This window comes from Hirundo rustica, chromosome 15, assembly GCF_015227805.2.
Source record: "Hirundo rustica isolate bHirRus1 chromosome 15, bHirRus1.pri.v3, whole genome shotgun sequence".
NCBI lineage: Eukaryota > Metazoa > Chordata > Aves > Passeriformes > Hirundinidae > Hirundo > Hirundo rustica.
The window spans coordinates 12,201,217-12,229,070 of NC_053464.1; the positions used below are offsets into that span (position 1 = coordinate 12,201,217).

The window sequence follows — 27,854 nt, forward strand, 5'->3', positions numbered from 1 at the left end:
TTCGTTTGTTTTGTCACTCTTCGTTTCTATTTAATTATTTAAGGTATTTCTTCCTAACATTCTGGTACATTTTGTATAATAATGAAGGTTTACTAGCATGGAAATGCAATACGTGGCTATTAAATATCTGCCGAGGGAGGGAAGAAAACTGCCAATTCTCTGAGCACATTGTAGAGAGCCTGTTCAGGAAAAATTTCCAGGTTAGATAAATAGAAGGTTCTGCCATAATTTGTATAAGTTCCAAATAAGGATTATTGCTCGATAATGGCAATGTAAAGCAATGTTTGTGCAGAATGTTGTAACCTGTACTACAGGCACTCAGGGTCAATCCCATTTATTAAAAGCTCTTCTAATTTTCCATGCAGATACCTAGGGGCCATTCAAGCACAGCCTTTTGTTACAGCAGCACTGCAACCAAGTGGCAGATTTTACAGTATTTAATCCCTAAAGTCATATTGCAGCAAAGACTTTCAAGCTGTGGAACAGTGCTGGGGCAGGGGCTCAGCTCTGCTGAGCTGCTGGGAACAGGAGGGGGGAGCAATGAGATCTGGGTGTGGGATTGTCTGGCTGACAGTGAGGGAGGTAAGACAGCCCTTGACAATGGACACATCCCTCCTGCTTCTTCCCAGACCGTTTTGAGCAAAGAATTTACGATCCCTCTGTTCACACTACCAGCAATGGAAGCCCTAAAGGGGCTTGTGTGGTGTCCAGGGCAATGTGTGTGTGTGTGAACCCCCCAAAGAGAGGGGAGCTGGGACAGCCTGAGCAACACCTCGAGCTGGGACATTGGTTCAGACACAGCTCTGGTGAGGGAAACAGCACAAACACTGCCCTGGAGAACAGGGGGAGTCCAAATGCTCAGCTTTGAAGAGGGGAATTGGGACAGCCAGGCAGGGAGAGGCAGTGGACAACACCAGAGTGTAATTCCTGAGAACACAGCAACACTCACTGTCCAAGGCTATTCCCTGAGCACAGCAAGAGTGGTTACTGAACACCACGTGCAACCAACGGGCCAAACACACACCAACAACAGGGCAGGGGATGTCAGAACCGCCAGCAGCAGAGCAGAGCTTCAGCAAATGGAAACTTCAGAGGAACTGATGACCGCCAACCATGCCTGAAAATCCTTCCCTAAAAACCTGGAGTCTAACATGGAAATTTTGCTCTTTGCAGGTCTTAATGAAGCCCGTTGAACAAAACTTTTCTCCCCTTTAAAAGTTTGTGTGAGGAAAGCAATTCATTAGCTGACAAACCTAGCACAGAGAGATGCTGCAAAGCTTGCAAGAGTCAAGGGTATTCCAACTTCAGCTGCAGACAAATTATGGCTTAATATAAGTAAGTGTGAATGTTTAATTGCTTTCAACTGAATTCAAGACCAGTCTGCTCCAAGAAGTAATACCAAATTTTTCCATTCATGCCTCATGGATTACCTCTGGTGTTTAAGATTTAAAAGTGAAGTTTCTCATAAGAAATGCAGAGAATACGCCAGTAAAGCTGAGAGGAAAGAATTAAAAAAAGAAAAAAAGTGAAATTTAATTAATATAATTATCCAACAAAGACTGTCTCATCTTGTACTCTCGTAGCTGTTGTAGTGCTACACCAAGGACTCTACTTGACAGGAGGATGACTGCAGGATTCCCCTGTTTTCACAGCAGTTAACAGGGTCTTCTATTTCCATAAACCAGCATAAGGCATCTTTGGGGAGTCCTTAAAGGCTTTTTGTGGACCTGGAAAGGAATGCACTTGTCCTAGCTCCTTCCAGAGCTTCAAAAACAGCAACAATAACCCAGGTGAGGAGATACACTGGCAGTGAACTGTTGAACTCTGTAGTCTCCTGCTCTCCATCAGCTGCTGCCAGACCAGTTTTTTAAAGCAAAAACTCATCAGCTCTTTCAGTTTCATCAGGCTTTGGTCAGGAACACTGCTCATTCCTGATGGGACAACCTTGAACCTGCACTAAGAAGAAAGAAGAAATTTTACACCCTACATGTTTCAGTTATCTTGTCACTGTCCACACAGGAAATCAGGGATAAAAGGTCAGCCCAGGTGCAAAGAGAAAACAGGATCATGCAGCAGAGGCCAGAGGGGCAATGAAAATCCAGCAGCAGCAGAACAAACACATCAATATTTGGTTATAAACTTTATTTCAAAATTCAACAGTTCAAAGAAAATACATTGCAATTGTTTTAGCTTTTCAAAGATCCCACAATAAATTATATAAAATCCTTGCACAGTTCTAAATATTGAAATGGTCATAAAAATTAATGGTGCTCTCATATGCCAAGATTAATCCTTTTCCATTTTGCCTACACTAGAGGTTGCCTGTGCAGGGATTATTTTTAGAGCTGTGCAGGAAACAATACAGTTTTCAGGTCTTGATGCCTCAGTAAAGATTTACAGGCAAAGGCACTTAAGGGCAAAAAGAGATCAGGAGAGATAACGTCCCATTAAAGTCAGATCTCTGCACTCACACACCATCTCTAACTAACACTGCTGCAAACTGCAGAAGGTTTTAAGTCAGGAACATTATTCCATATCAACAGATTGGAAAGTGTGCTTTTAGACTACACAGGATACAGGGGAGTTTAATTTTAATTCAAGACCTTGACACCCCCACAAGGTTTCTGGGGCTTTCTGCAGAGGTGCTTTTCAGAAACAGTGTGTTTGTGTTGGTTGGGCCTACCTTGGCAGGTTTGAGCCACACTGATTTTTACTGTCCTCAGCTCCCTGTTGAGGAAAAATGCCATTTATTCAAAAATTAACTTTTTCTTCCTTCTTTGTGCCACACCTCTTCCCGGACTTCTGGGTGCTGGCATTCAGATAGATAAGCACAGAACCGAACTTAGTGTCAGTCACTACTCCCTCCAACACATTCCATCACAGTGTACAACAATACAACACCTGAGGCTAACACTGTGCAGGTTCCCCTCCTACTGTACCACACCAAACTTCAGATGTGCAGTGAACACATAATTATTTTCCAAAGTAAGATAGGAGTTTGAAGGCCGTCTCAAGGTTAGGATCAGATTTCTGATAGCTGGGAGATAGCACCCCCAAATTTAGAAAGTTTTAGACACATTTGATCGAACCCAGAAAACACTTGCTCCTTTTCACCCTGGTTTCTGCCTGTGTCTGGGTCATCCCAAGGTCCTATCTCCCATTTATCCCAGAATTTGTCTATTGACAGTGCTGCTGCTGCTGGTCACATGCTCAGCTCAAACACGAGCCCTTCTGCTCTGTATCAATTTCCTAATACTGTCACACTGCTCATTACAGCACAGTAAAGTAAAAGAACGTTTCCTTTATTGCATTTGCTGCCCCAGTATTTCCCTGCAGGATGACAGCCAGGCAGGTATTTGGTATCAGCCTTGGTCCTGACACATTACACACTCTCCTTTAATGTGTCAGACCTCAGCTCTGGTTACTCTCTGGAGAGATCCATGACAGAGTCGCAGTTACAGACCTGAAATATTATACACAACAGCTCAGTGCAGCACTGCTTCCATTTAGCAAAATGACCCTTCTTAACCTGACTTCCAGAAAAAGAAGGAAACAGATCCCAGCTTCTACCAGGAGGATTCTATCCCTTTTCTTTTATGAATATTTTTTTATCCTTCCTGCAGATGACAGTCATGTGACCAAAGCACCAGCAGGAAAAATTTACCCAGTGGGAGTGCAAATGACATTCTTCAGACTGCTTTGGGTATGGAGAGCTCCCAAAACTGCCTTTGGAAATAGCACAGGCAGCATTTCCACCGATGGGATTAAATGAAATCAGCTGCATTGTGCTGCAGCCATCCAGTTTCCTCTTTGGCTGCAAGTACTGGCACAAACTATGATAAGCCTGAGATAGTGCTTCATTGAAATCACACAACTGAGACAGCCCTGACTTATTGGTATTCTGAGAAACAGTGGTGACTGATTTTTAATTTAGAAAAGGTGATAAAAATCTTATATTTAAGAGAGTGCTTTCTGTTTACAGGAGACTTTATTACTCTTTGATGACAAAGAAACCATTACTGTTTCCAGAAAACCTTCACCACGTGCTTGTAAAATTAATTTCCCCTTCCAATAAGTATCATGATTTATCTAGTTCACCTTAAAAAAAACCCCACACACATTTTAATGTCTTTGAAGGATGTTGGTGCAACAGTAGGAACTACCCAGTCAAAAGTACAGTCTGCAGAGAAGATTTGGAAAGACCCCCTCTGATTAAATCCTCAACAGCCCATCAGGCCTTTGGTCTTTCCATAGATAATTATATTGTGAGTGCTTTTCCTGGATCCTAATTTCTGTTATAATCCAACCTTACCACTTCTGCTCCCAAACCAAACTGCCTGGATTAGGTATGAGCAATGTAGTCAGGTGAACATTCCAGACAGTTCTATCTCCTCAAGTATTTTTACACTAAGAGCTGACCCTGCAAATCCACATAATTTGTGACTTTTTAAGCAGAAAAAACACTCTCAAGGGGTATCCCTTCACAGCACAGTCCTGCTATTACACCCCTGCCCTGACAAATCCCAAAATCTTCATCATCAGACATTTCAACACAAAAGTTATGATACACATATCATCATACACACATGGAAAAGACCAATAAATAAGAAAACCCAGCTGATACAGTGGGCCTAGAATAGCCCTGTGAAAATGGCTTTCTAAAAGCCTTTACAAGGTCTGCACAGACTGTAAATGTTCAATATAAAAATAAACAAAAAAGATATTAAAATATGATACAGTAAAAAATTTAAATAGTGAAGCACAGATAACAAATACCAGTTGTACCCCTTTGCATATACAGGCTAAAAACAGGAGTTACGTAATTTACCACTTTCTGATTAAAGAAATTATTTTAGTTGACCTGAAACAAAACTTTGTTTGACATTAAATATCTTAAGGTTTTATTGCTTTCATTTAAATTTGGCAAATGAATTTACAATCCTCATTGTGAAACAAAAACATTAAAGTGTTTTGGTTGAGTTTTTAAATCCAAACTCTCTGGGTACCAAGAGGGTAAGGTTAACAGTCACTCAGTGGCTTTTAGCCATAAAGTCTGCAGAGACAACATATCAAAGATATATCCTTTGTGGCTGAAATCATGTGAACTGTCATTAAAAAGAGGCTGATATTCCCACTTTTCCCATCTTTGATATGCTTGATCTCAGCACAAATGGTTCTGTTGGTGAACCAAATAATTCAAGATCACCAGAGCTTGTTACCAAACCTTAGAAGTGGGTGTAGCTTTTCTTCACCTGCAGCAGAGGAGGGACAACAACAACATCATCATCGGAGTCATCGGAGTGAGCCTCATCCAGGGGCACACAGGGAGCAGAGCAGGACCTGCCTGAAATGATTCCAGCAAACAAGGTCATCGACAAACAACAGTGGCCAAAACAAACCCTGGTGCAAGTGTGGTGCTCTCTGAGCCATTCAGTTTCCAAGCTTACCCAGATCTTTTTGTGCGTGGAGCTATTTCTGTTCCTCCTTAATGGACCAGAGTGCACAGCAAGGGCTGAGCTGACACACTGACCATGCATGAGCTCTTTTATCACCTTTAAAGCTTTGCAAGGGGTTACAAAAACCAGGTAAAGCCATTTGATACTCAAGTCATTGCAGGTCAAAACCAAATATTTATTAAATGGCCTGAAAAGGAAAAATTGACCCAAGCTTAAACTACACAGAGAGGTCACAACGAGAACTTGACTTGGATACGATGGAACAAAGGGAAATAGATGCAAAAAAAGGTAAAAGCTCTCAGTCACTGTCTTTAACACTTAAGCATGTAAAACACACAAAATATTGTTCACACACTGTTCTACTGTAATGATGGTAAAAATAGTGACCACACCATTGGGTTTTTGCATTTATTTTGTTTCTTTGCTATTTTCCTGGATGTGTTTCTATGCATCTCAACCATTCCAGTGTTTGAAGAAGTGTTCAGGTTGTGAACAGATATTCCTGATGATTCCAGCAAACACTGGAGAATCAGAGGCATAAAATGAGTATGTACAAAGTTCCTGACACAAGAAGAGCAGAACCAGCAGCTTATAACCCCTGTGCAAGAGTTGTAGGAACTAAATGATGACTGTTATTAATACCTTCCAGCACAATATCCTCCCCTCAGCTATTAATACCTTCTAGCACAATATTCTTCCCTCAGCTCCACTTATTTTTCAGTTTCAAACATAAATTCTCTGAAAAGACTCTCCCAGAGAAGAAAACAAATCAAGACAACCTGTGGTAGAAAGAGGAAACAGGCAAGAAGCCACAGTATGAGGTTGTGACCTGAACTGGAGGGCACACAGAGAATATTAGCCAGGGAGAACAGACCTGCCACGGGTCTTGTGGTGAAATAAGAGATTCCTGACACAGGAAATAAAATACTCTGCTATGGAAGAGCAGGCATACACAGAAAGTGGAACACAGAATAGAGAAAAGGGACCACAACGGGCTCAGGAATAGGAAAAGAGTGACAGACAGAGCCTGTGAATGGCAGGGGGATGCAGGAAGGCCATTCCATTACACTGACCTCAGCCTAAAAAGCAAAGAAACACATGGTTATACATGAAATAGTTTAATATTATCCAAATCATCCTTGATTATATCCTGCTCTTGATATATGAGATTTTCCTCATTTTCAGTTTGATATCAACTTTATCTTGGTGCTTGTGAAGGGTAAGCACTGATAAGAGTTAAGGGTTGTATGTAAATTCACGATTCCAAAAAAGCCTGGAATGAAGTTAACAGTTGCAGCCAGAGTGGTCAGTAATATGCAAAGAGAAACACTGCCTTTAATCAAGATTGCTGTGCATGTACAGAACATATTCTTCCTTCCTGTCACTCCCCTGACAGAACAAAAGAAAACACAACACCAGGCTTCACAGGCTGAATTGTTAATATCTGTTTCATTTCATGGGAAACAGCAGAAATGGCTTTATAAAATCTCCAGGTCCTGAAGACAAGCAAAGCAGCACTGAATAATACTTTTTCAATTTTTTTTTCTTTTCCTAGAAAATACAGACATCTAACCTGATGCAAACAATGAATTTTAAGTCTGCAATGCTACACCAGGGTTATATACATTCATTCTAGCAGACGTATAAGGTTTTTACAAACACATTTTCATCTTCCCCGTTGTTCTAAAAATAATGCCAAAAGGGTAGTGAATTGAAGTGATTTATTGCAATACAGATATTGACTGAAAGCTTAAGATCATTTTAAGACCTAGAGGTCACAAAATGCATAAATGGAGTTGGGACAAATGAAGAAAGAACTTGTTCAACAGCTGCATGATTTAAAGCTGTAAGAATTTGATTGCTTTTCAATCACTCAGCAGCTCAACAAGCTCCTTGTCTCTCATTCTTTCCAAGCTGCAGGATGACCACTGAAATCTCAATTTACCATCAAACCCCAAGTTTGCCAGTGGATTTTTAAATCAGTCAGGAGCTCAGAATGGCAGGGGTGGACTTTTAGTTAACTTTAACTTTAGTTTAAGCTACATAAATCCACATGACAATAAAGCAAACAGATCACTGAGGGGTTGCACCAGGATGCTCTCTTTCTTTTTAGGAGGTTTTTCCCAATTCATCTTTTGGAGATTTTGGTTAAACACACCCATGCACCAGGACTTAACACTTCAGGGAGCTCAGTGCCAGGCAGTCTTTGGGCAGCTGTGCATTTACAGAAGCACATCCCCAATGTGCCTCTCCACAAACCACCTGGGCACATTCTGTTCTCATCCCAGAGTTTGAAAACATCTCCCACATTCATAAAATCAGCAGCAAACAAAACCTGGTCTGTTCCCAATCACTCCTTTTTGATATTCACCAGGAAAGGACTGTAAGGGAGAAAGTTTGAAAGTATGGTTTCCTCTCTCTCTCTCTTTTCCAGTATAAACTATTCCAGAACTTCTTCACTCATCAACTTGTCATCATGATCTGCAATAAAACTTAGCTTAGGAGGCTCCATAGCAAGATAATGACTGTGCTCTGCTGGTATTCATATGACTGTGTTTACTGGACTTGCCTCATCTTTGGGTCTTAGAAGGACCAAGCATTTAAGGGATTCTTTCTCTTTGAGTAGAATTTCACAACCGATTTACCCTGGGCTTAGAGTGAGCACGCCCATAATGACTACTGCAGTAGAGCTCAGGCAAAACAGGGTGCTGCAGCACTATATCTTTCCTGGATACTATCAGCAAACATAATTAAAGTCACTCAGAATTCCAACTTCTTCAGAAGCAAGTACTACCTACTCCTTCACAAAGCAGAACGTGCCTCTGAATATGGAACACAGTGAAGTTCCTCAAACACGTTTTCTTCCACTGAAGTGTTACCTCTGTTTTCACAAGTCCTGCAAATCTGGCTTATTCCCCACCTCCTATCTTAGAGAAACAGCCTCACTGCTTACAGCATTCTCTGTCTCTGAGCAAGCCTGCAGGGACTGGCAGCTCTTCATTGACAAAAAAACCGAGTCAGTGTTTCTCAGGTCATACTCAAAGTTGCTCCTTTTTCCCCCAGCTGGTCCATAAAAGCCTAAAATATCCCACTCTGTACAGACCCAGCCCTTTTCAATTTAACTCCTCTGAAGCAGAATGTCTAAGGCTGTCTTATCTGAAGCATTATTTTGCCTTTCTTACTCTGTACTTCTAATGTCCTGCTAAAAGCAACTTTGGCTTTAACTCCATCTTCTCACAACACAGCAATAAAGAATCCAAGAAGAAAACCAAATGGGACAAGAGCCACAAAAGAGACAGATTTTCTCAGTTTGTATTACAGTAGTACTTGATGCCAGTGTTATCCAGGACTTCATTTTTTCCCTTTACTGCAGCAGCTGAAGAGGGCTGAAAAAAACGTGACTAAATGCACATGGCAGCCTAGGATGGCTCTTTTTAGCAGATGTCTGTCTGTCTTCTGCAGAAACAAAGTCAGGGTGGTGGAAATGCTCTCAGCTTGTCTATGGCTAAGGGCCCAAAATGTGATGGGAAGTACCATATCCAGCTAAAGGGCTGAAAAGGAAGCAGAGAGGCAATAGAGGGGAACACCACGTTCCCTCAATAATTACCACTCACACCAGAGAGACCTTCCAAACCACAGCTGGGACAAAAAGACACAGCACTGTGAAGAAGCTGGTGCTGAGACTGTCAGAGCTTTTATTTTTTTATGTGGGGAACTGCACGTGCCAGTAGAAGCAACCCGTCACCAAATGGAGCCACGCACACGGAGTACAATGATGCACATGTGTGTGCACATGCAGACGTTCTCTATAAAACTGCATTCACCCACTCAGAACACCCAGACTTTTGAACACAGGGGAGGGAGATTACCAGGAAGAGGAGACGTGAGGACTGAAGGTCTCTGGAGTGCTGCTGAGCCTGGTTTCCTCTCTGTGATGAAAACTGCAGGATCGGCTTCCCCACTGGAGGCACTGGGCACAGAGGGCCTGCAAAGAGACACACTCAGAGCATGAGGCACAGAACAGTGTTTGCACTCTCTCTCCACAGGCTGTGCTGAAAACTTTCTTGTGTTGCTGCTTTATCACCTGCAGAAGTGAACGCAGACACTAAACAGAGGTGACAGCTATGTAACTCTCCTTGTAACCATGGCAGCCAACATTAAAAACTTTCCGAGCAGTAAACCCTGGAGAGAAAGGAAGCATTTTTCAAGACAGAGTCACCATAAACGTAAGCAGTAATCAAATCCCTGCACCCTGCCTGAGCTAAGCGGCTTGATGGCATTCTAGCTTCTCCCTCTTCTTCCTCCACACAACCCTTCACCTGCACATGTCAGGGCTTCAGATTGACACATTAAGCAAATCTATCAGCAATCTGTGTGATAACAACAGTAACCTTTCTGTTCCAAAGAGTAATTCTTTCACTGTCCTTTTACTCACTGCTATGGAAGACAACATGCAGCAGGATATGGGATGACTCCTGCTGCCACAAAGCTCCTTTTAGTTGCACATCTTTTGAATCTTCTCAGAAACAAGCTCTCCCTTCTCTTTTTTGTAACAATGGCCTTGTTCTCCTTCTCTGCCAAGGAACCGACACTAAAGTTCCATTTAAAAAATACTCCTCTCCTGTATTGAAATTGATTTTTCTACTGCACATTGCAGAACCTTCTCCTCGCTTACCTGTCCTGAAGCAGTCCTGTACGTGTTAAGTGAGCCCTGAAAATGGACTGGATGAATGTCACAATCTCATCTCTCTCCTTGCAATCAGAAGAAAAGCTCGAGGAGTCTGACATGGAAGACAGGCAGGACTCCTGCAAAGCAATCAGATTAAAGAAAACTGACCTTTTACAGATTGCACAGAAGCTTGACAGAACCTTTCACAATCTCACTCCTGATTGTGAAACTGGCAGTAGAACAAACATCCCCATCTTTTGGGCTGAAGTTTTTAAGGTTCTGTAAGACTAAATCAGCAGGAAATGCAAATCTGATCATCATATAAGCTTTGAAGCATCAGCATTCAATTAATGAAAGAAAAGACACCTGCAAGGAAACTTCATTTATTTTCCAGGAAGGAAACCTTTTGAAGATTAAGAAGGTAAGACAACTTCATAATGGATTTATCTTCTGCTTGTATCAAGTCAAGTATTCAGTCCTCCTACATTGGGCCAGTTTACCAGAATCAAAGAGCATGGAAAGTGCAATCAGATGGACAAGCTGGATGGAGAATTACAAATTAACTACAGCCTACTAAAGGTCCAAAGGATACTTATATAACCTGGCAAATGATTTACAGAAACCGAATGTTTAATTGGTAAGGAATTTTTTTCATATTCAGAAGTAAATAATATGAAGCAAACTGGACACGACAGAGGACACCAAGTCTCAGGCTGAGCATGCCTCACCAAGCCTCCTTTACTTTTCAATCCAATAAAAGATGTTTCCCAGAATCTTATTACTGAACTTTGGTGAAAAAAGTTTATTTATTACTCCAGTGATTGAGTAGAGAACCCTTGAGAGCAGGTAAAATTTCGAACAGCACTCCAGATTAAAGAGTTAAAGGGTGTGTTATCTGATGGAAGAACCAGGGGAAAAAGAAGTTACAGTCTTACAGGCCACAAGGCTGAGAAGTTACAGCTTTACTACTAAGAAAAAGTGTGAACTACAGAAAGGCAGAAGGGAAGCCAGGGAACGAGCTCAGTATCTTTCTAGAATTACTGTGGTGTTGCCAACCAGCACGTTAAAACAATCACCAGGTGATCCAACAAATTAAGCCTGGAAGTAAAGTCCTTTACACTGCAAGATAAACACCGAGTGATGCTGGGATCCTCATCTGCCCCCACAGTTACCTCGGTGGGAGACTCTGCATCAGGCACCCCGAGATCCAGCAGCACCTTCTGTCGAGATAAATGTCCTCTGAAGGCTGCCTGCAGCACAGCAACTGCCTGGCATGGAGAGAAGGGGCCATTAGCTCCTCTGAAAGATAACTCACAGACATGACACCTCCAGGGTCAGCTCTGGGGTTTAAACTCCATCTGGGAGGTGCTCAGGACTGATCCTATCAAATGCACGGAAGCTCTAGCTGCCAGCACCAGCCTGTATTTCACCAGCACAGCACCATGTTCCCATCCCCACTTTAGATTCTGGCTACCCAGAGGGCTCTGAGATGCTCTGCTACAACCAGAAACCAAGCCAAGCCTGGAGGACCTTGTGGTGATTACACTGAATGCAAGGCTTCCCACTCCCCTCAGATTTTACTGGGTTTTAATCAACAAAAAGCATTTAGAACAGCATGTTTGCGTCACATGGTTAGAATTAGTTCCAATTTCTGAAAGAGGGAATTTTAACATGACGGAAGAAACAAAGGTAAGATGCTACATTTTGCTATTTAAAAAAACCCCAGTTTAATTAAAACCCTTTTGCAAAGGATTCATCATGAAGTGACTTTGTGTGACAAATTTGTTAATAGCTTCGTAATTCTCACAGACATTTCTCCTTAGCAAAAGCTCCAAATCCTATTTCAAGTCTTTCTGAAAATTATAATGAAAGTTAAATCATGATTAGAGTTATCTCATGCAGAGAAACTTTTTGACTATTGGTATCAGACTTTGTTCAGAACTTTCAGAAGTTTTTATCTTGCAAAAGGTACCAAATACAGAAAATTGGACACCAAATGGGAAACACTGAAAAAATACATGAAACAAAATCAGGATGTCAGAAGGAAGATTATAGCCAGCCTGAAGAACAAATATTGTCTTGGTTGTTTGCCCCGGATACAAATGAAATCTGCTGTACTGTTTTGTTGGGTGTCATAAACACACTCACCTCATCCAGAGCAATTTTTTCTTTCTGAAATAAAAAATGCCCAAATGTTAATGCCACAAATATATACAAGGTTCAGCTAATAAAGTTTTTCCAAATTTTCCCAATAATTAAAAGACACAGAAAACACCTATCCCAACCCCTGCCAAACCCAAACAACATAACCTTTCAGGATGTGTGAATAGATGTTGAAACAAGAGTAAGATTGAGAGGGGGATGTCCTTGCTTTTCCCTGATGAGAAAATCTCACCTTGGTTTTGTACCTCTTCCAGTATCTCTGGATGATTTTGGCTGCTCGTTCTTTCCTGCGATTTTCTTTGCCTGTAACTGTGCAGGCTGGTGGAGCCTGCAAAGGAGAATCTCTGAGTTAGCACAGCAAAAACACAGAGCTGCGAGGGGACAGATTACAAATGACTCAGGACCATCAGCACCAGAGCTCATCCTGCCTGCAGGGCAGAAGGAAGTTCAAGAGGAAACTCTTAGTTCTGAGCCCAGCTCGTGTTCAAACTCATCAAGGAGATCACTCTTAGGGTGAAACACATTCCTGCCCCCTTTCAGCCCTCAGCAGGGCATGGGAATGGAAAAGTTTCCTTCTGCACGTGCTCCTATTTTTCTGTGCATTGCTAAGGCACTGCTAACCCACTGCTTTGCTGCTCAGAAATGATTTGTGTGTTAACAGACTGAGAACAAAAATCAGGTTATCTGCTTCTGCAGTTCTTCTCCAGGAAAGACAAGTATTAATTAACCAGGGAGGTCTCTTATGCCTCATCCTGGCAACTGTGGCCCCATAATCATCTCTTTAAGCTTGCTAAGAGCTGGCCATTGTATGACACCAAGCTTGTGTAAGTTGGCATAAACCTACTCTTCTATCTTAACGAAATTAATTAGAGGAGAAAGGAAGAAACCAAGAATAAAACAAGATTTTGTTCCAGTAATTTCTCCCAAGGTGTGGTTGCATATTCCACCTCTCACCACTTGATCCTTTAGATCCTTAATTATCCCACTCTAATTGTCATACCTCACTTGCCAAAAAAAAGTTAACTGCAAGTTTAAAAGGCTAATTTAATTTGTTGGTGTAAAATTTTAACTAGAGGAACAAGAGATTTTATAGACTCTGAAAAAACCTCTTGATTCTGTGAAAAGGATTTATTTATAACCTAAAACCGCCGAGCTCCAGGCTTAAGTTCAGCAAATGGATCATGTCATATTAAAAATGACAACCTACTATTAAAATGAGAAATTGGTTGGAACTTAGTGATAATTACAAATAATGGGAACATTTCAATAAAAGGACGGTTACTGGCCAAGAATATATATATAGTCTGCAGAGGGAAAAAGGAGCTGTTTGTTGGCTGTTTTTAAAGACTCCAGTTACTTGGTATTCAAAACATCCTCCAGCATCCAAGAGCCTGTAACACACAGAAGAGAATCTACAGAACGGCACACTTTATCAGAAACCAGAACCCTCTTAAGCCACTGGACATTTTTATTAGTATTTTTTACTATGTGTATTTCAGGGTCTATTTATTTTTAAGTGCAAATCAAAATCCCCAGTAATAATTTCCAAGTGGTATTTAGTGAAATGAGATGAACGTGGCCACAGTGCCTCTGAAAGCAGCTCTGTCAGTGCCCATCCATCTCTACTGGCCAATGACCTCACTTGGAAGAGGGACAGAAGATTGCAGAGATACCAGGCTCAGACATATTTCACAAAGCCCCCACCTGATTACAGAGCCACATTTAAGACTGCCCAGGATTAACAGGTGTATGAATGTATTTATTAGGTATCAGAAAAAAAAACAGAAAAAAAAAAAAAGAAAGAAGAGATTATGAATACTTCAACTTTCACTTGAAAGTGAAGTTCACTTATTTCACTGTATTGACATTTTCCTTAATTCTTGACTCAAATATTATGTTCCACCAGCAGCAGAATTAAACCCCCCTCAATTTCCATGATGATTACTGTTCTACATCCTGTAAATCTTCTCAGGAAAAAGCACCTCACTTCCATCCTAACAGAAAAACAAGTGAGTATTTTCTGACTGGACAGCTCTTGTGCCCTAAGTGACCATCTGGCCAGCAGAAAAAAACACTGAAAAGGGATTTTTATCTTTTGCCAGTGTGCCAGTGAGCACATTTACCTGTGTCTCCATCCTTGATCTAACTGTCAGCTCCTACAAAACCTCCCTCCCTCTACACAGTCAGACCGAAATCAGGCAAAGGCCTCAGATGCTGTGAGAAGAAAAAAGCAACCACAATTTTTAAATTTTTTTAAGTATTGGGAAAAGTCCCAAACTCTTAAGAGTTTAAGTCTTTTGCAACATTGCACTGAACAAGAAAAAAAATGGAACAGCAATGCAGAGGATCGCTAACAGAACAGCTTCAAAAAACTCCCCAAGTTGCAGCGTTAATTATTGAAATAACTTCTTTCCAACAAATTTTGGGAGTTAACCATCATTACCTCTATGACAAGATTTAATGCATCTCTGAAAAAACACAACTAGCAGCTGTTTACACTACCAGCTCCATTTGAAATCCACATCAGGCACAAGGATAAAAGAAAAACACAAACAAAAATGTGGCTGTACCTTATTAGGCTTTTCCACTGTATCTTCTGCCATTTGTCTTTTCTCTTCCTCCAGTTTTAACTCCAGTTTCCCTACTTTCTGTGTCAGGTTCTGGATTTCCTCACTATGGTTGGAAAAGCAAAGATATTGATAGCTTCTAGAAATTTTCTGTTGACCCTGCTTTGAAAATCCTGAACCTATTTCATAACACTTGGTTGCTTTGGGTTTGTTTTTTAAGGCCAGAGAGGGAAACTGCTTGGGATGATATCTGTTCTCATAGTAACAGACACATAACATCAATTCTCAATCTGTGATAGCACAGCCTTATGTTAAAATTAAGAAATCTCAAGGCTACTGTGGTAGCCTTGATACTATTAATAATGTATTTAGATCTGCTACAGTTTTATATTTGTCAGCCTAAGCCCTTTCTCACAAAACAATATTGAAATCACTTTTTTTGTGCCTCCCTTGCACAGGATTATGACTCACAGAACACAAGGAGTAACTGGGATGACACAGAGGCAATGGTCTAGAAACACAGGCTAAGGTAAAGTGAGTACAACGTTCTCCAGGAGAAAAAAATGTCTGAGCCCAACATAAAAGCCTTTTCCATTTATCTTATGAATTTTTATTATAATTTAAATCTTATTTTTACTGTACTATTTAGTCTTCCACTTCCCCTAAAAGCACTCTATAGAATTCTATCCCTAGTAACTTACTCCATCCCTCCAAACACTTCTGCTTAAAAGAATCCTCAGCTTCCTCCAGTTCAGATGAACCCCTATCAAATTTGAGCACTTCAAAAGAGAATTGTACTTCAGGAGATTTTTTGGGGGGTTCCAAAAGGATCTATTAATACAAAATGCTTTACCTTAAAGCCTGCTCTTCTGTACTCTTTTGTTCCATCTTATTCTGCCATTTCTGCAGCTCCAGCTCCACTTCAGCCTTAGCCTGCAGCAACTGCTTGATATCTAATCTACAAAGGTGCAAGGAAATCTAAGTGACACCTAAGACATTCCATTGTTTTTTCTCAAATTCATAAAGTAACCAAACATTTAATTTTTCCTTTTAAACAAAACAAAGTGCAAGCCCCCACTGCTGAGGAGCAAAAGGCCTCCTCACGTGCTCTCATGGTGCATTTTTGTTCAGAGGTGACACCAACACACCTCCCTGTGGGCATGTCCCTTTTAGTGTGGCTGGCAGAAAAGTAAGCCTTGAAAAATGTGCTAAAAACAAGCAGAAATTCTCATTTTCCATCCTCTGGCTTTTTCTCTGAAATGTAATTTTATGGAGCAAGTAGGATTCTAAAGAAGCTTTTGAAATAAAAACTGAAGGGATTCTCAAAATTAATTTCCTAGCTGAAAATGTGAAGTACTTATTACATCATTTTACAACAGGAATGATGAAATAATTCAGACCTACAGAAGAACATCCCAGACAGGAGTCACACTCACTCTTTACTGAGCAGGAGATTCTGAAGTGCCTTCTTATCACTCTTCAGTTTCTTCACCAGCCTTTGGAGGTGACAGCATTCCTCACCGTGGTCTAAATGTTGGGATGCTGGAGGATCCAGGTCCCCGGAAAGTGAAGGTGACACAGCAACAACTTGTGATGCCTCACTATCAGCTGAGGACACCCTGCTGCTCTCCATGGCACACACTTTCTAAGCAGGGTAAATTTACATGGAAAACACACACACACACAAAAAAGAAAATCAAATTTAGCATGAAATGACTTTATTTAGGCCATGAGAAAAGATCAAATGGAGGTTAATTCTAAGATGTGCATCTATGTCTAACAAGTGTGATAAAGAAAACAGGGAGGGAGGACTCATGCTACAGGCAGCAGGTTATGGGTATGAGGCAGAATTGAGACTGACACATTGAGGGACAACATGCCAAGAGCACAAGGCAGTGGTTCTGCATTTTCTGCTCCCAGACAGGTAAGAAAAACACTTAACTACGACCACTTACTTTTTCTAGCTCCGAAATCTTCCTCACCAGCCTCTGTCTGCTCCACTGGCTATAATCTAAATACAATAACAAGGGTTTAAACATGTAACTACATCCATGGAGCAACAATGTTCTTGTTTTTTGAAATTTCTGGCCATATCAAAAGACTGTTTAAAGATCTCTGAAAGCCAACTTCAAATATCAACCAATGAAAAAATGGGAGTGGGCTTAAACCAATTAGCTCTGAAATCAATACAAGCCATGTTCACCAGTTTTCAGCTATTGAAAAAGTTTCCTCTACCAATTCCAGTTTAGAATTCTCAGGGACAATAATAGAGGAACACAGATCTGACTGGAGAAATCAGAGACTCCTGAATGAAGGTTCTTATTCCAACTTTGCCACTCCTGAATCTTCACCTTTGTAATAACTCCCTTATTTCTGTCTTTGTAGGGCCCTGCTGTCACGTATCTTTCAGATGTTCCCAAACCCCTTGCCCCACGGTCACTGATTTTCTAGCACATACTTTTTGTTTTACTGGGAGGAGGGGAACTGCTCAGCACATGACCCAGATCTTCCTTCAGCCTCTGATTCTCAGCCTGCAATTCCTTGATGTTCCTGGACAGCCTCAGCACAGCAGCATTCAGTGCCTTCAGTCGTTTTTGGGTGTCTCTGCCCTCTGCACTTGGAAAAGGGGTCAAAACCAGAGAGTTAACTTAAAAGCAGAGAACAAAGAGGCAGAATTAAAAAGAGTGGAGCATATTCACCATTCAAGTCAGATGGCTGAGTAGACAGCCTCAGCTCCCCCATAATAACATTTCTCAACTTCTTTTTACTTGGGGAGTTACCAGTTCTTTTCTGAAAAAGCATGCAAAGATCATCCCGCTCAACACTTCCACAATTGTTTTAATTTGCGTCAAAGAAAAAAGATACTTTGAAACACAGAAAATTCATTTGGTACTTTTACTTCCTCCCCCCACTCTGCTCTATTTATGCACAAACAAGGACACTTGTATGAATGTTATCTCATTTTCTGTTTGTTTTGTTAACCAACCTTATAATGCTTTATCAGCACTCTGTGAACCTCTGATTTAAAAAACACTTCAGCCAACTGTGAGACTCCCCGAAAAACCTGTCCAGCACAGAGAGCCAACCTGCAGGCTCTGAATGGCTTTTGTTCACTAACAGACATTGAGAATGGGGGGACAGAGAGAGGGAAAGACAGAGATGGAATAACTCTCAAACAAATGCAACAGCCAAGTGTATTTTCAGATAACTGTAAAAGAAACTAACCTTGTGTCTATAAACCCCAGAGAGATTTGAAACAGATTTGAAGAATACAGCTAATACAGAAATGAAAGGCATCAGAAATGGGAAAGTCTGTGCTAAAATTACTTTAAATATACTACAGGGATTTTAAAATTTTTTCTGATAAAGGGGGGAAGAAATCTGAGCTTCTAGATGTGCAAAGCTGTAACATTTGTTCACAAAACAGATTTTTAGCTAGATGAAATACTTTCTCTTTACAGCTCTGAGAAAATTCTTAAAAAGTTACTTCTGGAAATAAAGGCTTGAAGTAACTGATGGACTTAGTTTTGCACAAATGGCACTGCCAGTGACAACCACTGAACAGTTTGAGAAGGAATCTTACATCCCATCCACTGGAATAATTACAAGGTAAAAGGGGAGACAGCCTACAGTTAGCATATCAGAGTGAAAGGCTGAATTCTTAGCTGATCTCCTTTTTAGAATTCAAAAGAAAATGAAGGAAAAACACCAAACAAATTAAGGCTGTCCAGATGTCATGGATGACTACTCACACAGCTGTCCCAGGCAGGAGGGAAAAAAAGAGTAAAAACCAAAACACAACACACCATCAAAATGGAATAGAGACAGGAATGATAGAAATCATAACCATACCACTCAGTGACATTATTTTAGGCTCATCTAAATAAAATAAAATCTATTTTAGTCCATTTTGAGAACATGAAAAGTTAGCTTCCAGCTACAACTGGATACTACAGCTTCCCATATGAATAACCATACTTCAGTATTAACACTGAAAAAGCCAAATGCCATTCACTTCAGCCAGAACTAATGGAGACAAGCATCATGAAAGAAATACTCTCAGACAACTCTTTCAACATGCCAGAGTCCTGACCTTCACCATGATTTATTATTTCAGTGCTCAGCCTCGCCAGCAGAGACTGACAGTCACGTAATGGAGAGAGACTGCCCTGACCACCACTTTTTGAAGCTATGAATAAATGAGGACAAGGAAGAGACCTGATGACTCCTTTTCACCTGTAAATAAATTAGGTATGATGGCTTAGAGCATCGAGAGGCTGGTAACTTCAGGCCTCAGCCAAAAGATTTATTTTTTTAAAAAAGTGACAAAACAAATTGCAGTTTCCAATCCAGGAGTGACAGTGAATTAGGGAACACAAGCAGTATAAATAATGACCCTAAAGAGGCCTCACATGTTTCTATCAATCTAAATAATTACACTCAATGTTAAGACAGTTGTCTGTACTTAAGACTAGGAGGTCAAGTATATTTTGAAGTGGTGTGGTAACAAATTTTACTGTCCTACAAGACACTCTTACCCTTTTTTTCAGCTCAAATAACACTCGCAGTGATGCTTTTAATTTGCCCTCTTAGGGGAGCTTTGCCTTCTGCCTTTGTGCTTTGACTTTAATTGCCTCTACCAAGTGTTCACCCTCACCACCATGCCCACTCTTGCACACCAGAGACAAGCACTAGTACCAGCTTCTCTGACACAACTTACTAGTCTGTGCCCCTGTACCAATGGAAAATAATGTTTACTCCAAGAATATTTTCTTTGCAGCACACACTCTAGAGCAAGATGCAGAACTGACTCAAGTGTGAAATGCCAAACATCCAGGGAGTTTGTTTCAATTACCAGTGATGCCAGAATAGGTGTGATTACGAGGGAAGATGTAACAGAGATAAATTTTCAGTGCTATCATGTGCTTTTTAAATAGCTCTGGTATTTTTCCACATGCACAAAATGATCTATCTACAGGCAAAAAAAAAAAAAAAAAAAAAGTGACTAAGACATATCTCAAGGCTGTGAAGCCAACCAAAGCAGTACCAAAAAGCAAACCCAGCAATCTAAATGACAAAAACTGTTCCCATGTAGTAGTTTTCCATCAGTTAAAGTAGGACACAAGTGATGTGTCAAACACATCCATGCAAACTCTTGCACCAGAAGAATTAAACATACTTTTTCCTCATAGTCTCAGACTTGGCCAGGAGGAGTTGGAGGCGATGAACCTGTGAAATACAGATTCCATGAAGGAGCATTAGCAATGTCAGCTTCCACAGCAACATTTGTTCATTAGGTGAAAATCAGAACAAGACTCTTTGGGTAGAGGCAGAGCCAATGATGTCATCACTGAAAATCAGGCTACTCTTATATCTGCTTCCATCTCAATATTACACTTATGGATGTACAGTGGATTCTTTATTTGCCCTTTTCCATTAACACACTCAACTTATTGAAGAAAAACTTTTTTTCAGTAGGTACAGCTGGAGCTATGAGCAAAACTATGAAAACCTGCTACCAATGGCAGGTGCTGCTGAGGTACAAGAAATTTATCTTAAACATTCCATGTACACTTTGACTCAACACCTGACCAGCTTCCTGTCCTGCATGCACACTGAGGGATCTGCCAGACGTACCTGTTCGTAGTAGGTTTCCATGGCTAACCTCACTTCTTCCAAATTACTGGTCTTCACGTCTGCCTGGAACTCACTGAAAATAGAATAACACAAAAAATAATCCAGTCAGATCAGCAAAGACACTGCAACCTGGTGGTTCATAAGTTTTTGGTATATAATTGCCAATATATTCTTGGGAGTTTATTAAAATGTCTTAAGGAATAGAACACAAATGAAAAATAATATGGATCTCCAGTTCTCTTTATTAGCTCATCCAATACAAGCCTCTACCCCCTGCCCCCTCAAAGTCATACTTAATAACATTGTCTTTCTCCTTGCACTGCTCTTCGAGCTTGACAATCTTCTGCTTTAATCCAGTAACCACCTACAGAAAGAACAAAGAGCTCATGAGTCCTTGAATAATCTGTCTCTTCACAGAAGGTCTATTCCTGTCTGCCCTGTCTTTATAAATTGTACCTAATCAGATATACTTATTTCTACATATTTCAGTACTTAGTAAATCATACACATCTGCTACCCTGTGAAAAGGGAACACTGATGAAATCAGATGCCTGATTTCATAATGAGTTTAAGAATATGGATACACAACCATAAAATAAAAGTAACATTGCCCATTACCTTGCCAACATCAAAGCAGCAAACAATAGGGAGAATACTCCCTAAACAGACTCAAGACAATGACAAAGAAAGCTCCCCAAAATAATGTTAGTTCTAGATCTCTTTTACTGACTCCTTACGTGTTAATTGATTATTCTTTCTGACCTAATTTTATCTTTTAGTAGTGTTTCACCTCAGCAAGAGGAAAAAGGCCAAATGAAAGCAGGAAGTGATGAAGACACTCTTACCCATCCATTATCAGTCTCCTTTTCTGACAAAGCTCGTGCCAGCTCAGAGCCCTGCAACATAATACAGAAAAAGCAAGTGATCAACTCTGCTACTTTATTCTACTGCTGGCTCTTTCTACAGTATTTTCCAACCTGCTCAACTGCACAGTCATTTCACAGTCTAAGAGACAAAATTGTGAACTCCCTATGCCCACAGCTTTCTATCAGCACATTTCTCTCAAGATGTAGGTCTGCACACAGCAACAACCACAAGAAATTCAGTAAGATTCAAGTCTGACTATAGCCACAAATGCTTCTTTGTCAGGGCCTGACAAGGCTGCCCTTCTGATTCCTGGTCAGGTCTCAAGAGTGTGTGAACCCATCACCCTGCAAGAGGTTAACTCCTTTCTACTCACAGGCAAAATATTCAGAAAGTGGGCTGCTAATGAGAGAGCATTTTTATTTTACCTTCAGAAATTAAAGGTAATTGTGCCAAATGAACTTATCGATAGCGCATGGCATCATCTTCCTTTGAACTGAGCTGGACTGATCTGAGATGCACAGAACAGAAATCCTTTCACACCACCTCTCATATTCCAGCTCATCACTCCTAGGAGTCACCACACTACAAACTCCTACTCTTTTGCCCCACTTTTATCCCCTCAACAAACACCCACTCTGGAAGGATCCAGCAGTTGTTCAATCTGTTTATCCTTTCTATTGTTCTCCTCTTCCAATCGACGGAGCTTTGTTTTCATTCTGTCTCCCTCATTCTTCTGAGCTTGTATTGTCTAAAAGAGGGGAGAAGAATCTTAAGCACATTTCAGAAACAGGAAAATGCAGAGTTTTCACGTGGAAACACATTTTGATGTCAAAGCCAATCCAATAACGATGGTAAAGATGACATGGAAAAAGAGGAAAAAAACAGCTAAAATACAAACCCATCACACTGCACCAGGGCAGACACCAGGACAGGACAGCTTAGAGAGGAGACAGAGGGAAGATAAAAGGACAAGGTCTAACAGAAAGGCAACCTTACACAAATGATCAACCACAGCCAAGCTATCTGTCTATAGGTAACCCCAGAGTTCAAGAAGTCCAGTCCTCACCCTTCATACAGTGCACTCACCTCTACAGGAAACCCACAGTAACCACATCACCACAGTGAAATTGTCTTAGGCAGACACAAGTTTTAGTTAAGCCCTACATTACAAATGCAAAAAAGTGTGGTGAATGTCCCAATTTGTAGAAACCAAAGTATTCTGGATCATTAAGGCCAGGATATGTACAGAATGGAGCAATGCCACGACTTTTTCTGTATCCGAGAAACTGTACCTTTTTCAGTTCTATAATTTCATCATACATATCTTCTTTCTCTTTGTAGTCAGGAGTTCCAGGAATGTAGCCTACAGAAAAGGGTATGTAAAATAAGTAGATCCAAAAGAGGTATTTTTAACCAAGCAGAAACCTTGCAGTTAAAGAGAAATATCGAGAACAGCACCAAAGTGGAAAGTAGTTTTTTTCCTTTCCTCGAAGAAGAAAAATCATCAAGGAAATTAATTTTAGAAACGGAGGTGAAATGGAAGTGTTACTGCATAAAACTTCCGCCAGATTTTGCAGCCATTTTTTTCCTAATTACTTCTCTTCTCTGGTGCTATATTAAAATATCCATCTCAAGAAAGATACAAGCTTCACAGAAGACTGCAGTCTTCTCATCCCAATAAATCCATTATCTACAAAAGGTTTCTAAAAGAGGTCTAGAATACATTTTCCTATTTATGCTTAACATGCACAAATATATCATCCTGGAAAGTTGCCAGAAACTGTCTACCACCAGTAAAAGTATAGGTGTCATTTTAAATGGAAGTGGAATTTTAAAGTTTACAGTTCTCCTTTAAGAAAAGCAAAATAAAACTTTGAAAGCTTGCTCTTCTCATAAAGCTCATTTGATTTTAATGTCACAACCACATGATAAAACACTTTCTAGAGAAGAAGTAAAAGGAGTCAATTACATAGAATTTCAGGCAAGCAGATGGTTTCTATCAATGGTTCCTAAACTATGTTTTGAAGTCATAATAAATTGTCTACAGCTGTCCCATTGAACCACATTATATTTGCAACGTTTTCAGCTGCAAATGCATGGCAATTTGCAAAAGTTCTGGAAGCTAATAGTGATTCATTGCTCAAAAAAAATTGGAAATCCCTGCCTTAACGAATTTAGGAATCTCAAAAAGCATCTCATGGATCATATTTTAGTAAACTAAAATGGCTCTTGCTTTACTGAAGCTAAGATCTTAAGCAATGTGTGTTTTTAGAGAGGAAAAAAAAAATCATTCATTTTTATCTACCACACCATTACAGAGTTTACCGTTTCTGGAAGAACGAGAATGCTTTGGCTTTTTCATTCCTAGAGCTTCCTTCAAATATTCTGGAGTGCTACTGGAAACGTTAGCCCGCATGTGCCCCATGTCAACATCTGATTTCAGAGCATGGCTCATTCCTGCCAAGAGAAATGGAACAAAAATGTGAAAATCAGAGATAATTGTGAATGAAATTTGTGGAATTATTCTGAGCAAATGCAACATGGAAAGCTCCAGATGCTGTTAATTATTCCCTCTATAAATGCCAATGCTCAAGATCAGATAATTCCAACCACCCAAATAAATAACAGCGAAATTAATTCCTATGTAACCTTTAATCGAACACAAATATATTTTTCAATAGTTTATATGTTAAACTGTCCACAACAATGAATTTTATCCATAAATGCAAACAACATTTCTGTACTAATACCTTGCTTCAGAAATCCCAGCCACATCTGCCTTGGGTTTTTCACAGCTGCATTCTCAAAACAAGCAGTGCTCGTTCCCTGCAGAGATGGCCAAGCTGCAGCTTTTTTAGGATACAGTTGTGTGCTTGAGCTGTAGGGAGACTCTACAGCAAAAGAAAAGATCTCAGTGCTGCCTTCAAAAGCTCAAGGTCACTAAAATTTTTGTTGTCTTGTTCTTCAAAGTTTCCAGACTCAATCCTATTACTTGTAAAAATAGATTTTAACAGTATATTTCATGTTGGCTTATATGGAGCAATGGGACAGTCACTTTAAAAAAAACCCAAAACAAAACAACAACAAAAAAAATCTCCCCTACACAGAAAAAATACAATTTCAAAAAATGAAGAGGCTTAGAAAAAGGCAGAGTGACAGTAGTATGACTCAACTCATGTGGAAATATTTACATGTACAGTTTGGATAGGCATCCTTAAGACACCTGCACATCTAAATGTTGTTATTAACAACACTTTAGGGTAAAGTCTTCTTTAAACATTCACTAGAAGCCTATGAAGGAAGGTAAATGGAAAAGTATAGAAAAATACAAACTCCAGGAAAAAAAGTACAAACCCAATATTAAAACTGCAGATCTAATAACAATAACAACATTGTATTGTGAAAAAAAAACCCCAACCCATCACAACAAATGAAACAAGAACCACTAAATCCACACACAGAGATCTATGACTGGATGGTAGAGAGCTCCAGTAATTCCAGAGTCTCTCTACACAAGTATCAGCATTTCTTCAAAAAGACAGGGGAGAAACAAATCCAGAATGGTTGCCATCAGAAGGCATAACATGAGAAAAAGGTAGTTTATGTTGGAGAATCAAGAATTACAACCAACCCATAAATGCCAATTATTTTAGTCTATACAAGTTGGACTTCACAGGTTACAGAACAAATCTCACACAAGTGTACTCTGCACACAGCAGTGAATAATTCTGAAGAGAATGCCAAGATGTTTTCTCAAGGAAATCTCCCAATTCCTGTGTCCCACAAATGTATTCTGTTTTGCAATTGCAGAATAAAAAGGTTTGGAACGCTTACTTGGCGACTTTGGAGGCTTGTGAAAAATCTTCTTCTTTAACTTCTGGAAGAGAAATGGGGTTTTTATGTACTGAAAATACTCAGCTCTTAAGATTTCATCATACAATCTCAAAATTGCCTTCAATCTCCATTTTCTATGAAGACCTTTTGTTCTAATATGACAAACCCTTTTCTACAGAAAAGAAAAATAGTAGCATTAAGCATATGCAGATTTGGGCAAACAGTGGTCACCAGAGTTAAGGTACTGCCAACTGAAGTCTGATTACACAGATAAATTGTCAATTCTTGCTCAGAATGTGAGACCTTTCCCATCAATATTAAATATGAGCAGCAGCAAATTCAAAATGATCCCAGAGCAGAGGCTGATCTGTAGAACCCTTTAGCTAAAGGAGTTATTCAGTTCCATTAAAACTCTAAAAGGATTACTTAAGCCCATAAAGCCAAACATCACTCGCAGCCCCAGTGCTGAGAATCTGGAAGCCAGAATTACATCTGAAATTAGAGGTTTGTGATCCAAGCCCACCACAGATCACCCTCTTCTCTGAGGGGTGCTTGGTGAGCAGGAGGCGTCGCTCAGGCGCAGCAGGAACTCGAGAGGCCTTTTGGGGCAATAATCAAAACTCACCACGGCCGTGTCTGACTCGCAGGTTATCACAGACAGGCTGTCATCTCCCTGGGAAACACAGACAGGACATTTGCTGCTGAACAACTGCTTGTAACACACACCCAGAAAACTCTGACAACTCAACAAAGCTGGAGCGCAATAAATTCAAACACACATTAACAAACTAACAAACACATATCCAAACACTGTGAAAATACATTCTCAGTAAACGCTGTGACCAGTCTCCATTTCTCTTCCACTGCATTGCTAAAATGTCAATTGTTTAAGGTAAAAATAAGCCATTTTTCAAAAGCACTAAAGCCACTGAAAGATGGTGGGGCTCTTGCTGCAAAAGCCAGCATCATTTGCTCTGATACAAATAGTTCTGGGATACTGTGAAAGTCACTTCAGAAATGAACCAACATAGAATGCTTTGGGTTGGAAGGGACCTCAAAGATCCTCCAGTTTCAACCCCTGTGCCACGAGCAGGGACACTTTGCACTTGAGTCACAGAGACTTGGCACTGCAGTGCCCAGCGTTACACCAGCTGAACCTTCAGCTGGCTCTGCATGAATCTCTCCACCATTTAGGCTGCAACTCACTCAGCTCTTCCCTTCCTTACTTTTCTGTCCTACCCCTGCTATGCCATGGGATTGTTCAGTTCCTGTATTGAAAAGGAGACGTGCTCAGGCCAAGGGAAAAAACCTCAAACATAAGGAAGATGGGAAGTTTTCCTCCCTCTCAAATGCAAGCATATTCACAGCTGAAGGAAAATTTCCATGTAGCTTTCAAATGATCTGGATGCTGCCCTCACAGAAAGACCTCTTCCACTTGCTGCTGACTGTGGCACTCAACACCAATCTTTGGACAGATGCTGATCTCTGTCTGTCTGTCTGTCTGTCTGTCTGTAAGAGGCAGGGGAGGGGATGAAGTGTTTTTGGAAACCCTGGCTGGCAGAACAGGAGCAAGGATTGACAACAGAGCAAGTTAAAGAGCCTGGCATGCTGGCTGAGAGCAAGCAGGGATGTGTCCTCACACACCAGGCCATACAGCTTTTCATTTCCTGAGGCAATGCTCCTTGCAGCACACTGATTAATTTTGTTATTTTAAGGCATCTCATTCTGAAATCTCTCTCCCTAACTGCAGCTATCATGTCTGGAAATCAGAGAACGTGGAGGGTGCTCAGCCTCGATAAATGGTAACAATAAAACATTCGCCAGGATACAAACGGCAATAACAGCTCCACCACTATTGCTTGGTAACCTTCACAGCCCCTTTGCTCCTGCAAAACTGCCCCAACTAGAGCCACCTACAGCAGGCAACACCACAACGTGGGGGCTCCCAAAGGGGCTCAAAACCTCCATCTGGCTGCTGAGGGCATGGGAAACAAACGCCAACACAGAACCACAGAATTATTTAGGATGGAAAAGCCGTCCAAGATCATCGAGTCCAACCTATGACCCAGCACCACCTTGCCAACCAGACCACGGTACTGAGTACCACATCCAGTCCTCCTTTAAACACCTCCAGCGACGGCAAATCCACCACTTCCCTGGGCAGCCCATTCCAATATCTAATCACGCTCTCTGGGAAGAAATTCTTCCTAACGTCCGATCTAAACCTTCCTTAGCACATCTTGAGACTTTGTCACCTCTGCGCCGTGCTGCGGGGCAGCCAGGGAGACACGGGCAGTGCCCAGAGTCCCGCGGGCCGGAGACGGCAGAAGCCATCCCACTCAGCCTCCGAGGCACCGTCTCGCCGGCCTGGCAAAGTCGGGGCTGCTCCACGGTTCTGCCCCGGCCTCGCGGGAGCGTTTCCTGACCGAGCCCGGGCGGAAGCGGGCCTAGACACGGAGCCTTCTCCTCCTCCCCGCCGCTCACTCCTTACCAGCTCCCCCTCCGCGGCCGCCTCGCCGGCGCCCCGAGCCATGGCGGGAGAGCGGCGGGAAGGCCTCAGGGGGCGGCGGGGCCGCGGGAGCCCCCTCGGGCCGCGGCTGCCGGCTCGGGGCTGGGGGCGGCCATGGCCCCCCGGCGGCACTTCCGGGTCGCGGTAACCAT

The 27,854-nt window shown here is 41.1% G+C and overlaps 1 protein-coding gene across 1 annotated transcript; it reads right to left on the reverse strand.

The window, feature by feature from the left end:
• Nucleotides 1-2,127: 2,127 nt before the first annotated feature.
• On the reverse strand, nucleotides 2,128-27,780 carry IQCE (IQ motif containing E). Its single transcript, XM_040079350.2, has 22 exons — nucleotides 27,685-27,780; nucleotides 25,819-25,866; nucleotides 25,194-25,236; nucleotides 24,110-24,250; nucleotides 23,685-23,816; nucleotides 22,652-22,722; nucleotides 21,994-22,107; nucleotides 21,338-21,388; nucleotides 20,786-20,856; nucleotides 20,493-20,565; nucleotides 20,035-20,084; nucleotides 17,314-17,471; nucleotides 16,811-16,866; nucleotides 16,292-16,500; nucleotides 15,709-15,813; nucleotides 14,859-14,961; nucleotides 12,521-12,616; nucleotides 12,274-12,297; nucleotides 11,298-11,393; nucleotides 10,132-10,262; nucleotides 9,326-9,441; nucleotides 2,128-5,344 (listed from the first exon to the last, which is right to left on the reverse strand). Exons 1-22 carry the CDS (start codon nucleotides 27,724-27,726, stop codon nucleotides 5,226-5,228), a joined length of 2,049 nt encoding a protein of 682 aa, XP_039935284.1. The 5' UTR covers nucleotides 27,727-27,780; the 3' UTR covers nucleotides 2,128-5,225.
• Between the last annotated feature and the right edge of the window lie 74 nt (nucleotides 27,781-27,854).

Coding starts and splice junctions, on each gene's coding strand:
- IQCE (XM_040079350.2), bottom strand. CDS start 27,726: ATGGCTCGGGGCGCCGGCGAGGCGGCCGCGGAGGGGGAGCTG. Junction 23,817..24,109: donor GCTGGGATTTCTGAAGCAAG/GTATTAGTACAG, acceptor TTCTCTTGGCAG/GAATGAGCCATGCTCTGAAA. Junction 5,345..9,325: donor CCTCACGTCTCCTCTTCCTG/GTAATCTCCCTC, acceptor GAATCATTTCAG/GCAGGTCCTGCTCTGCTCCC.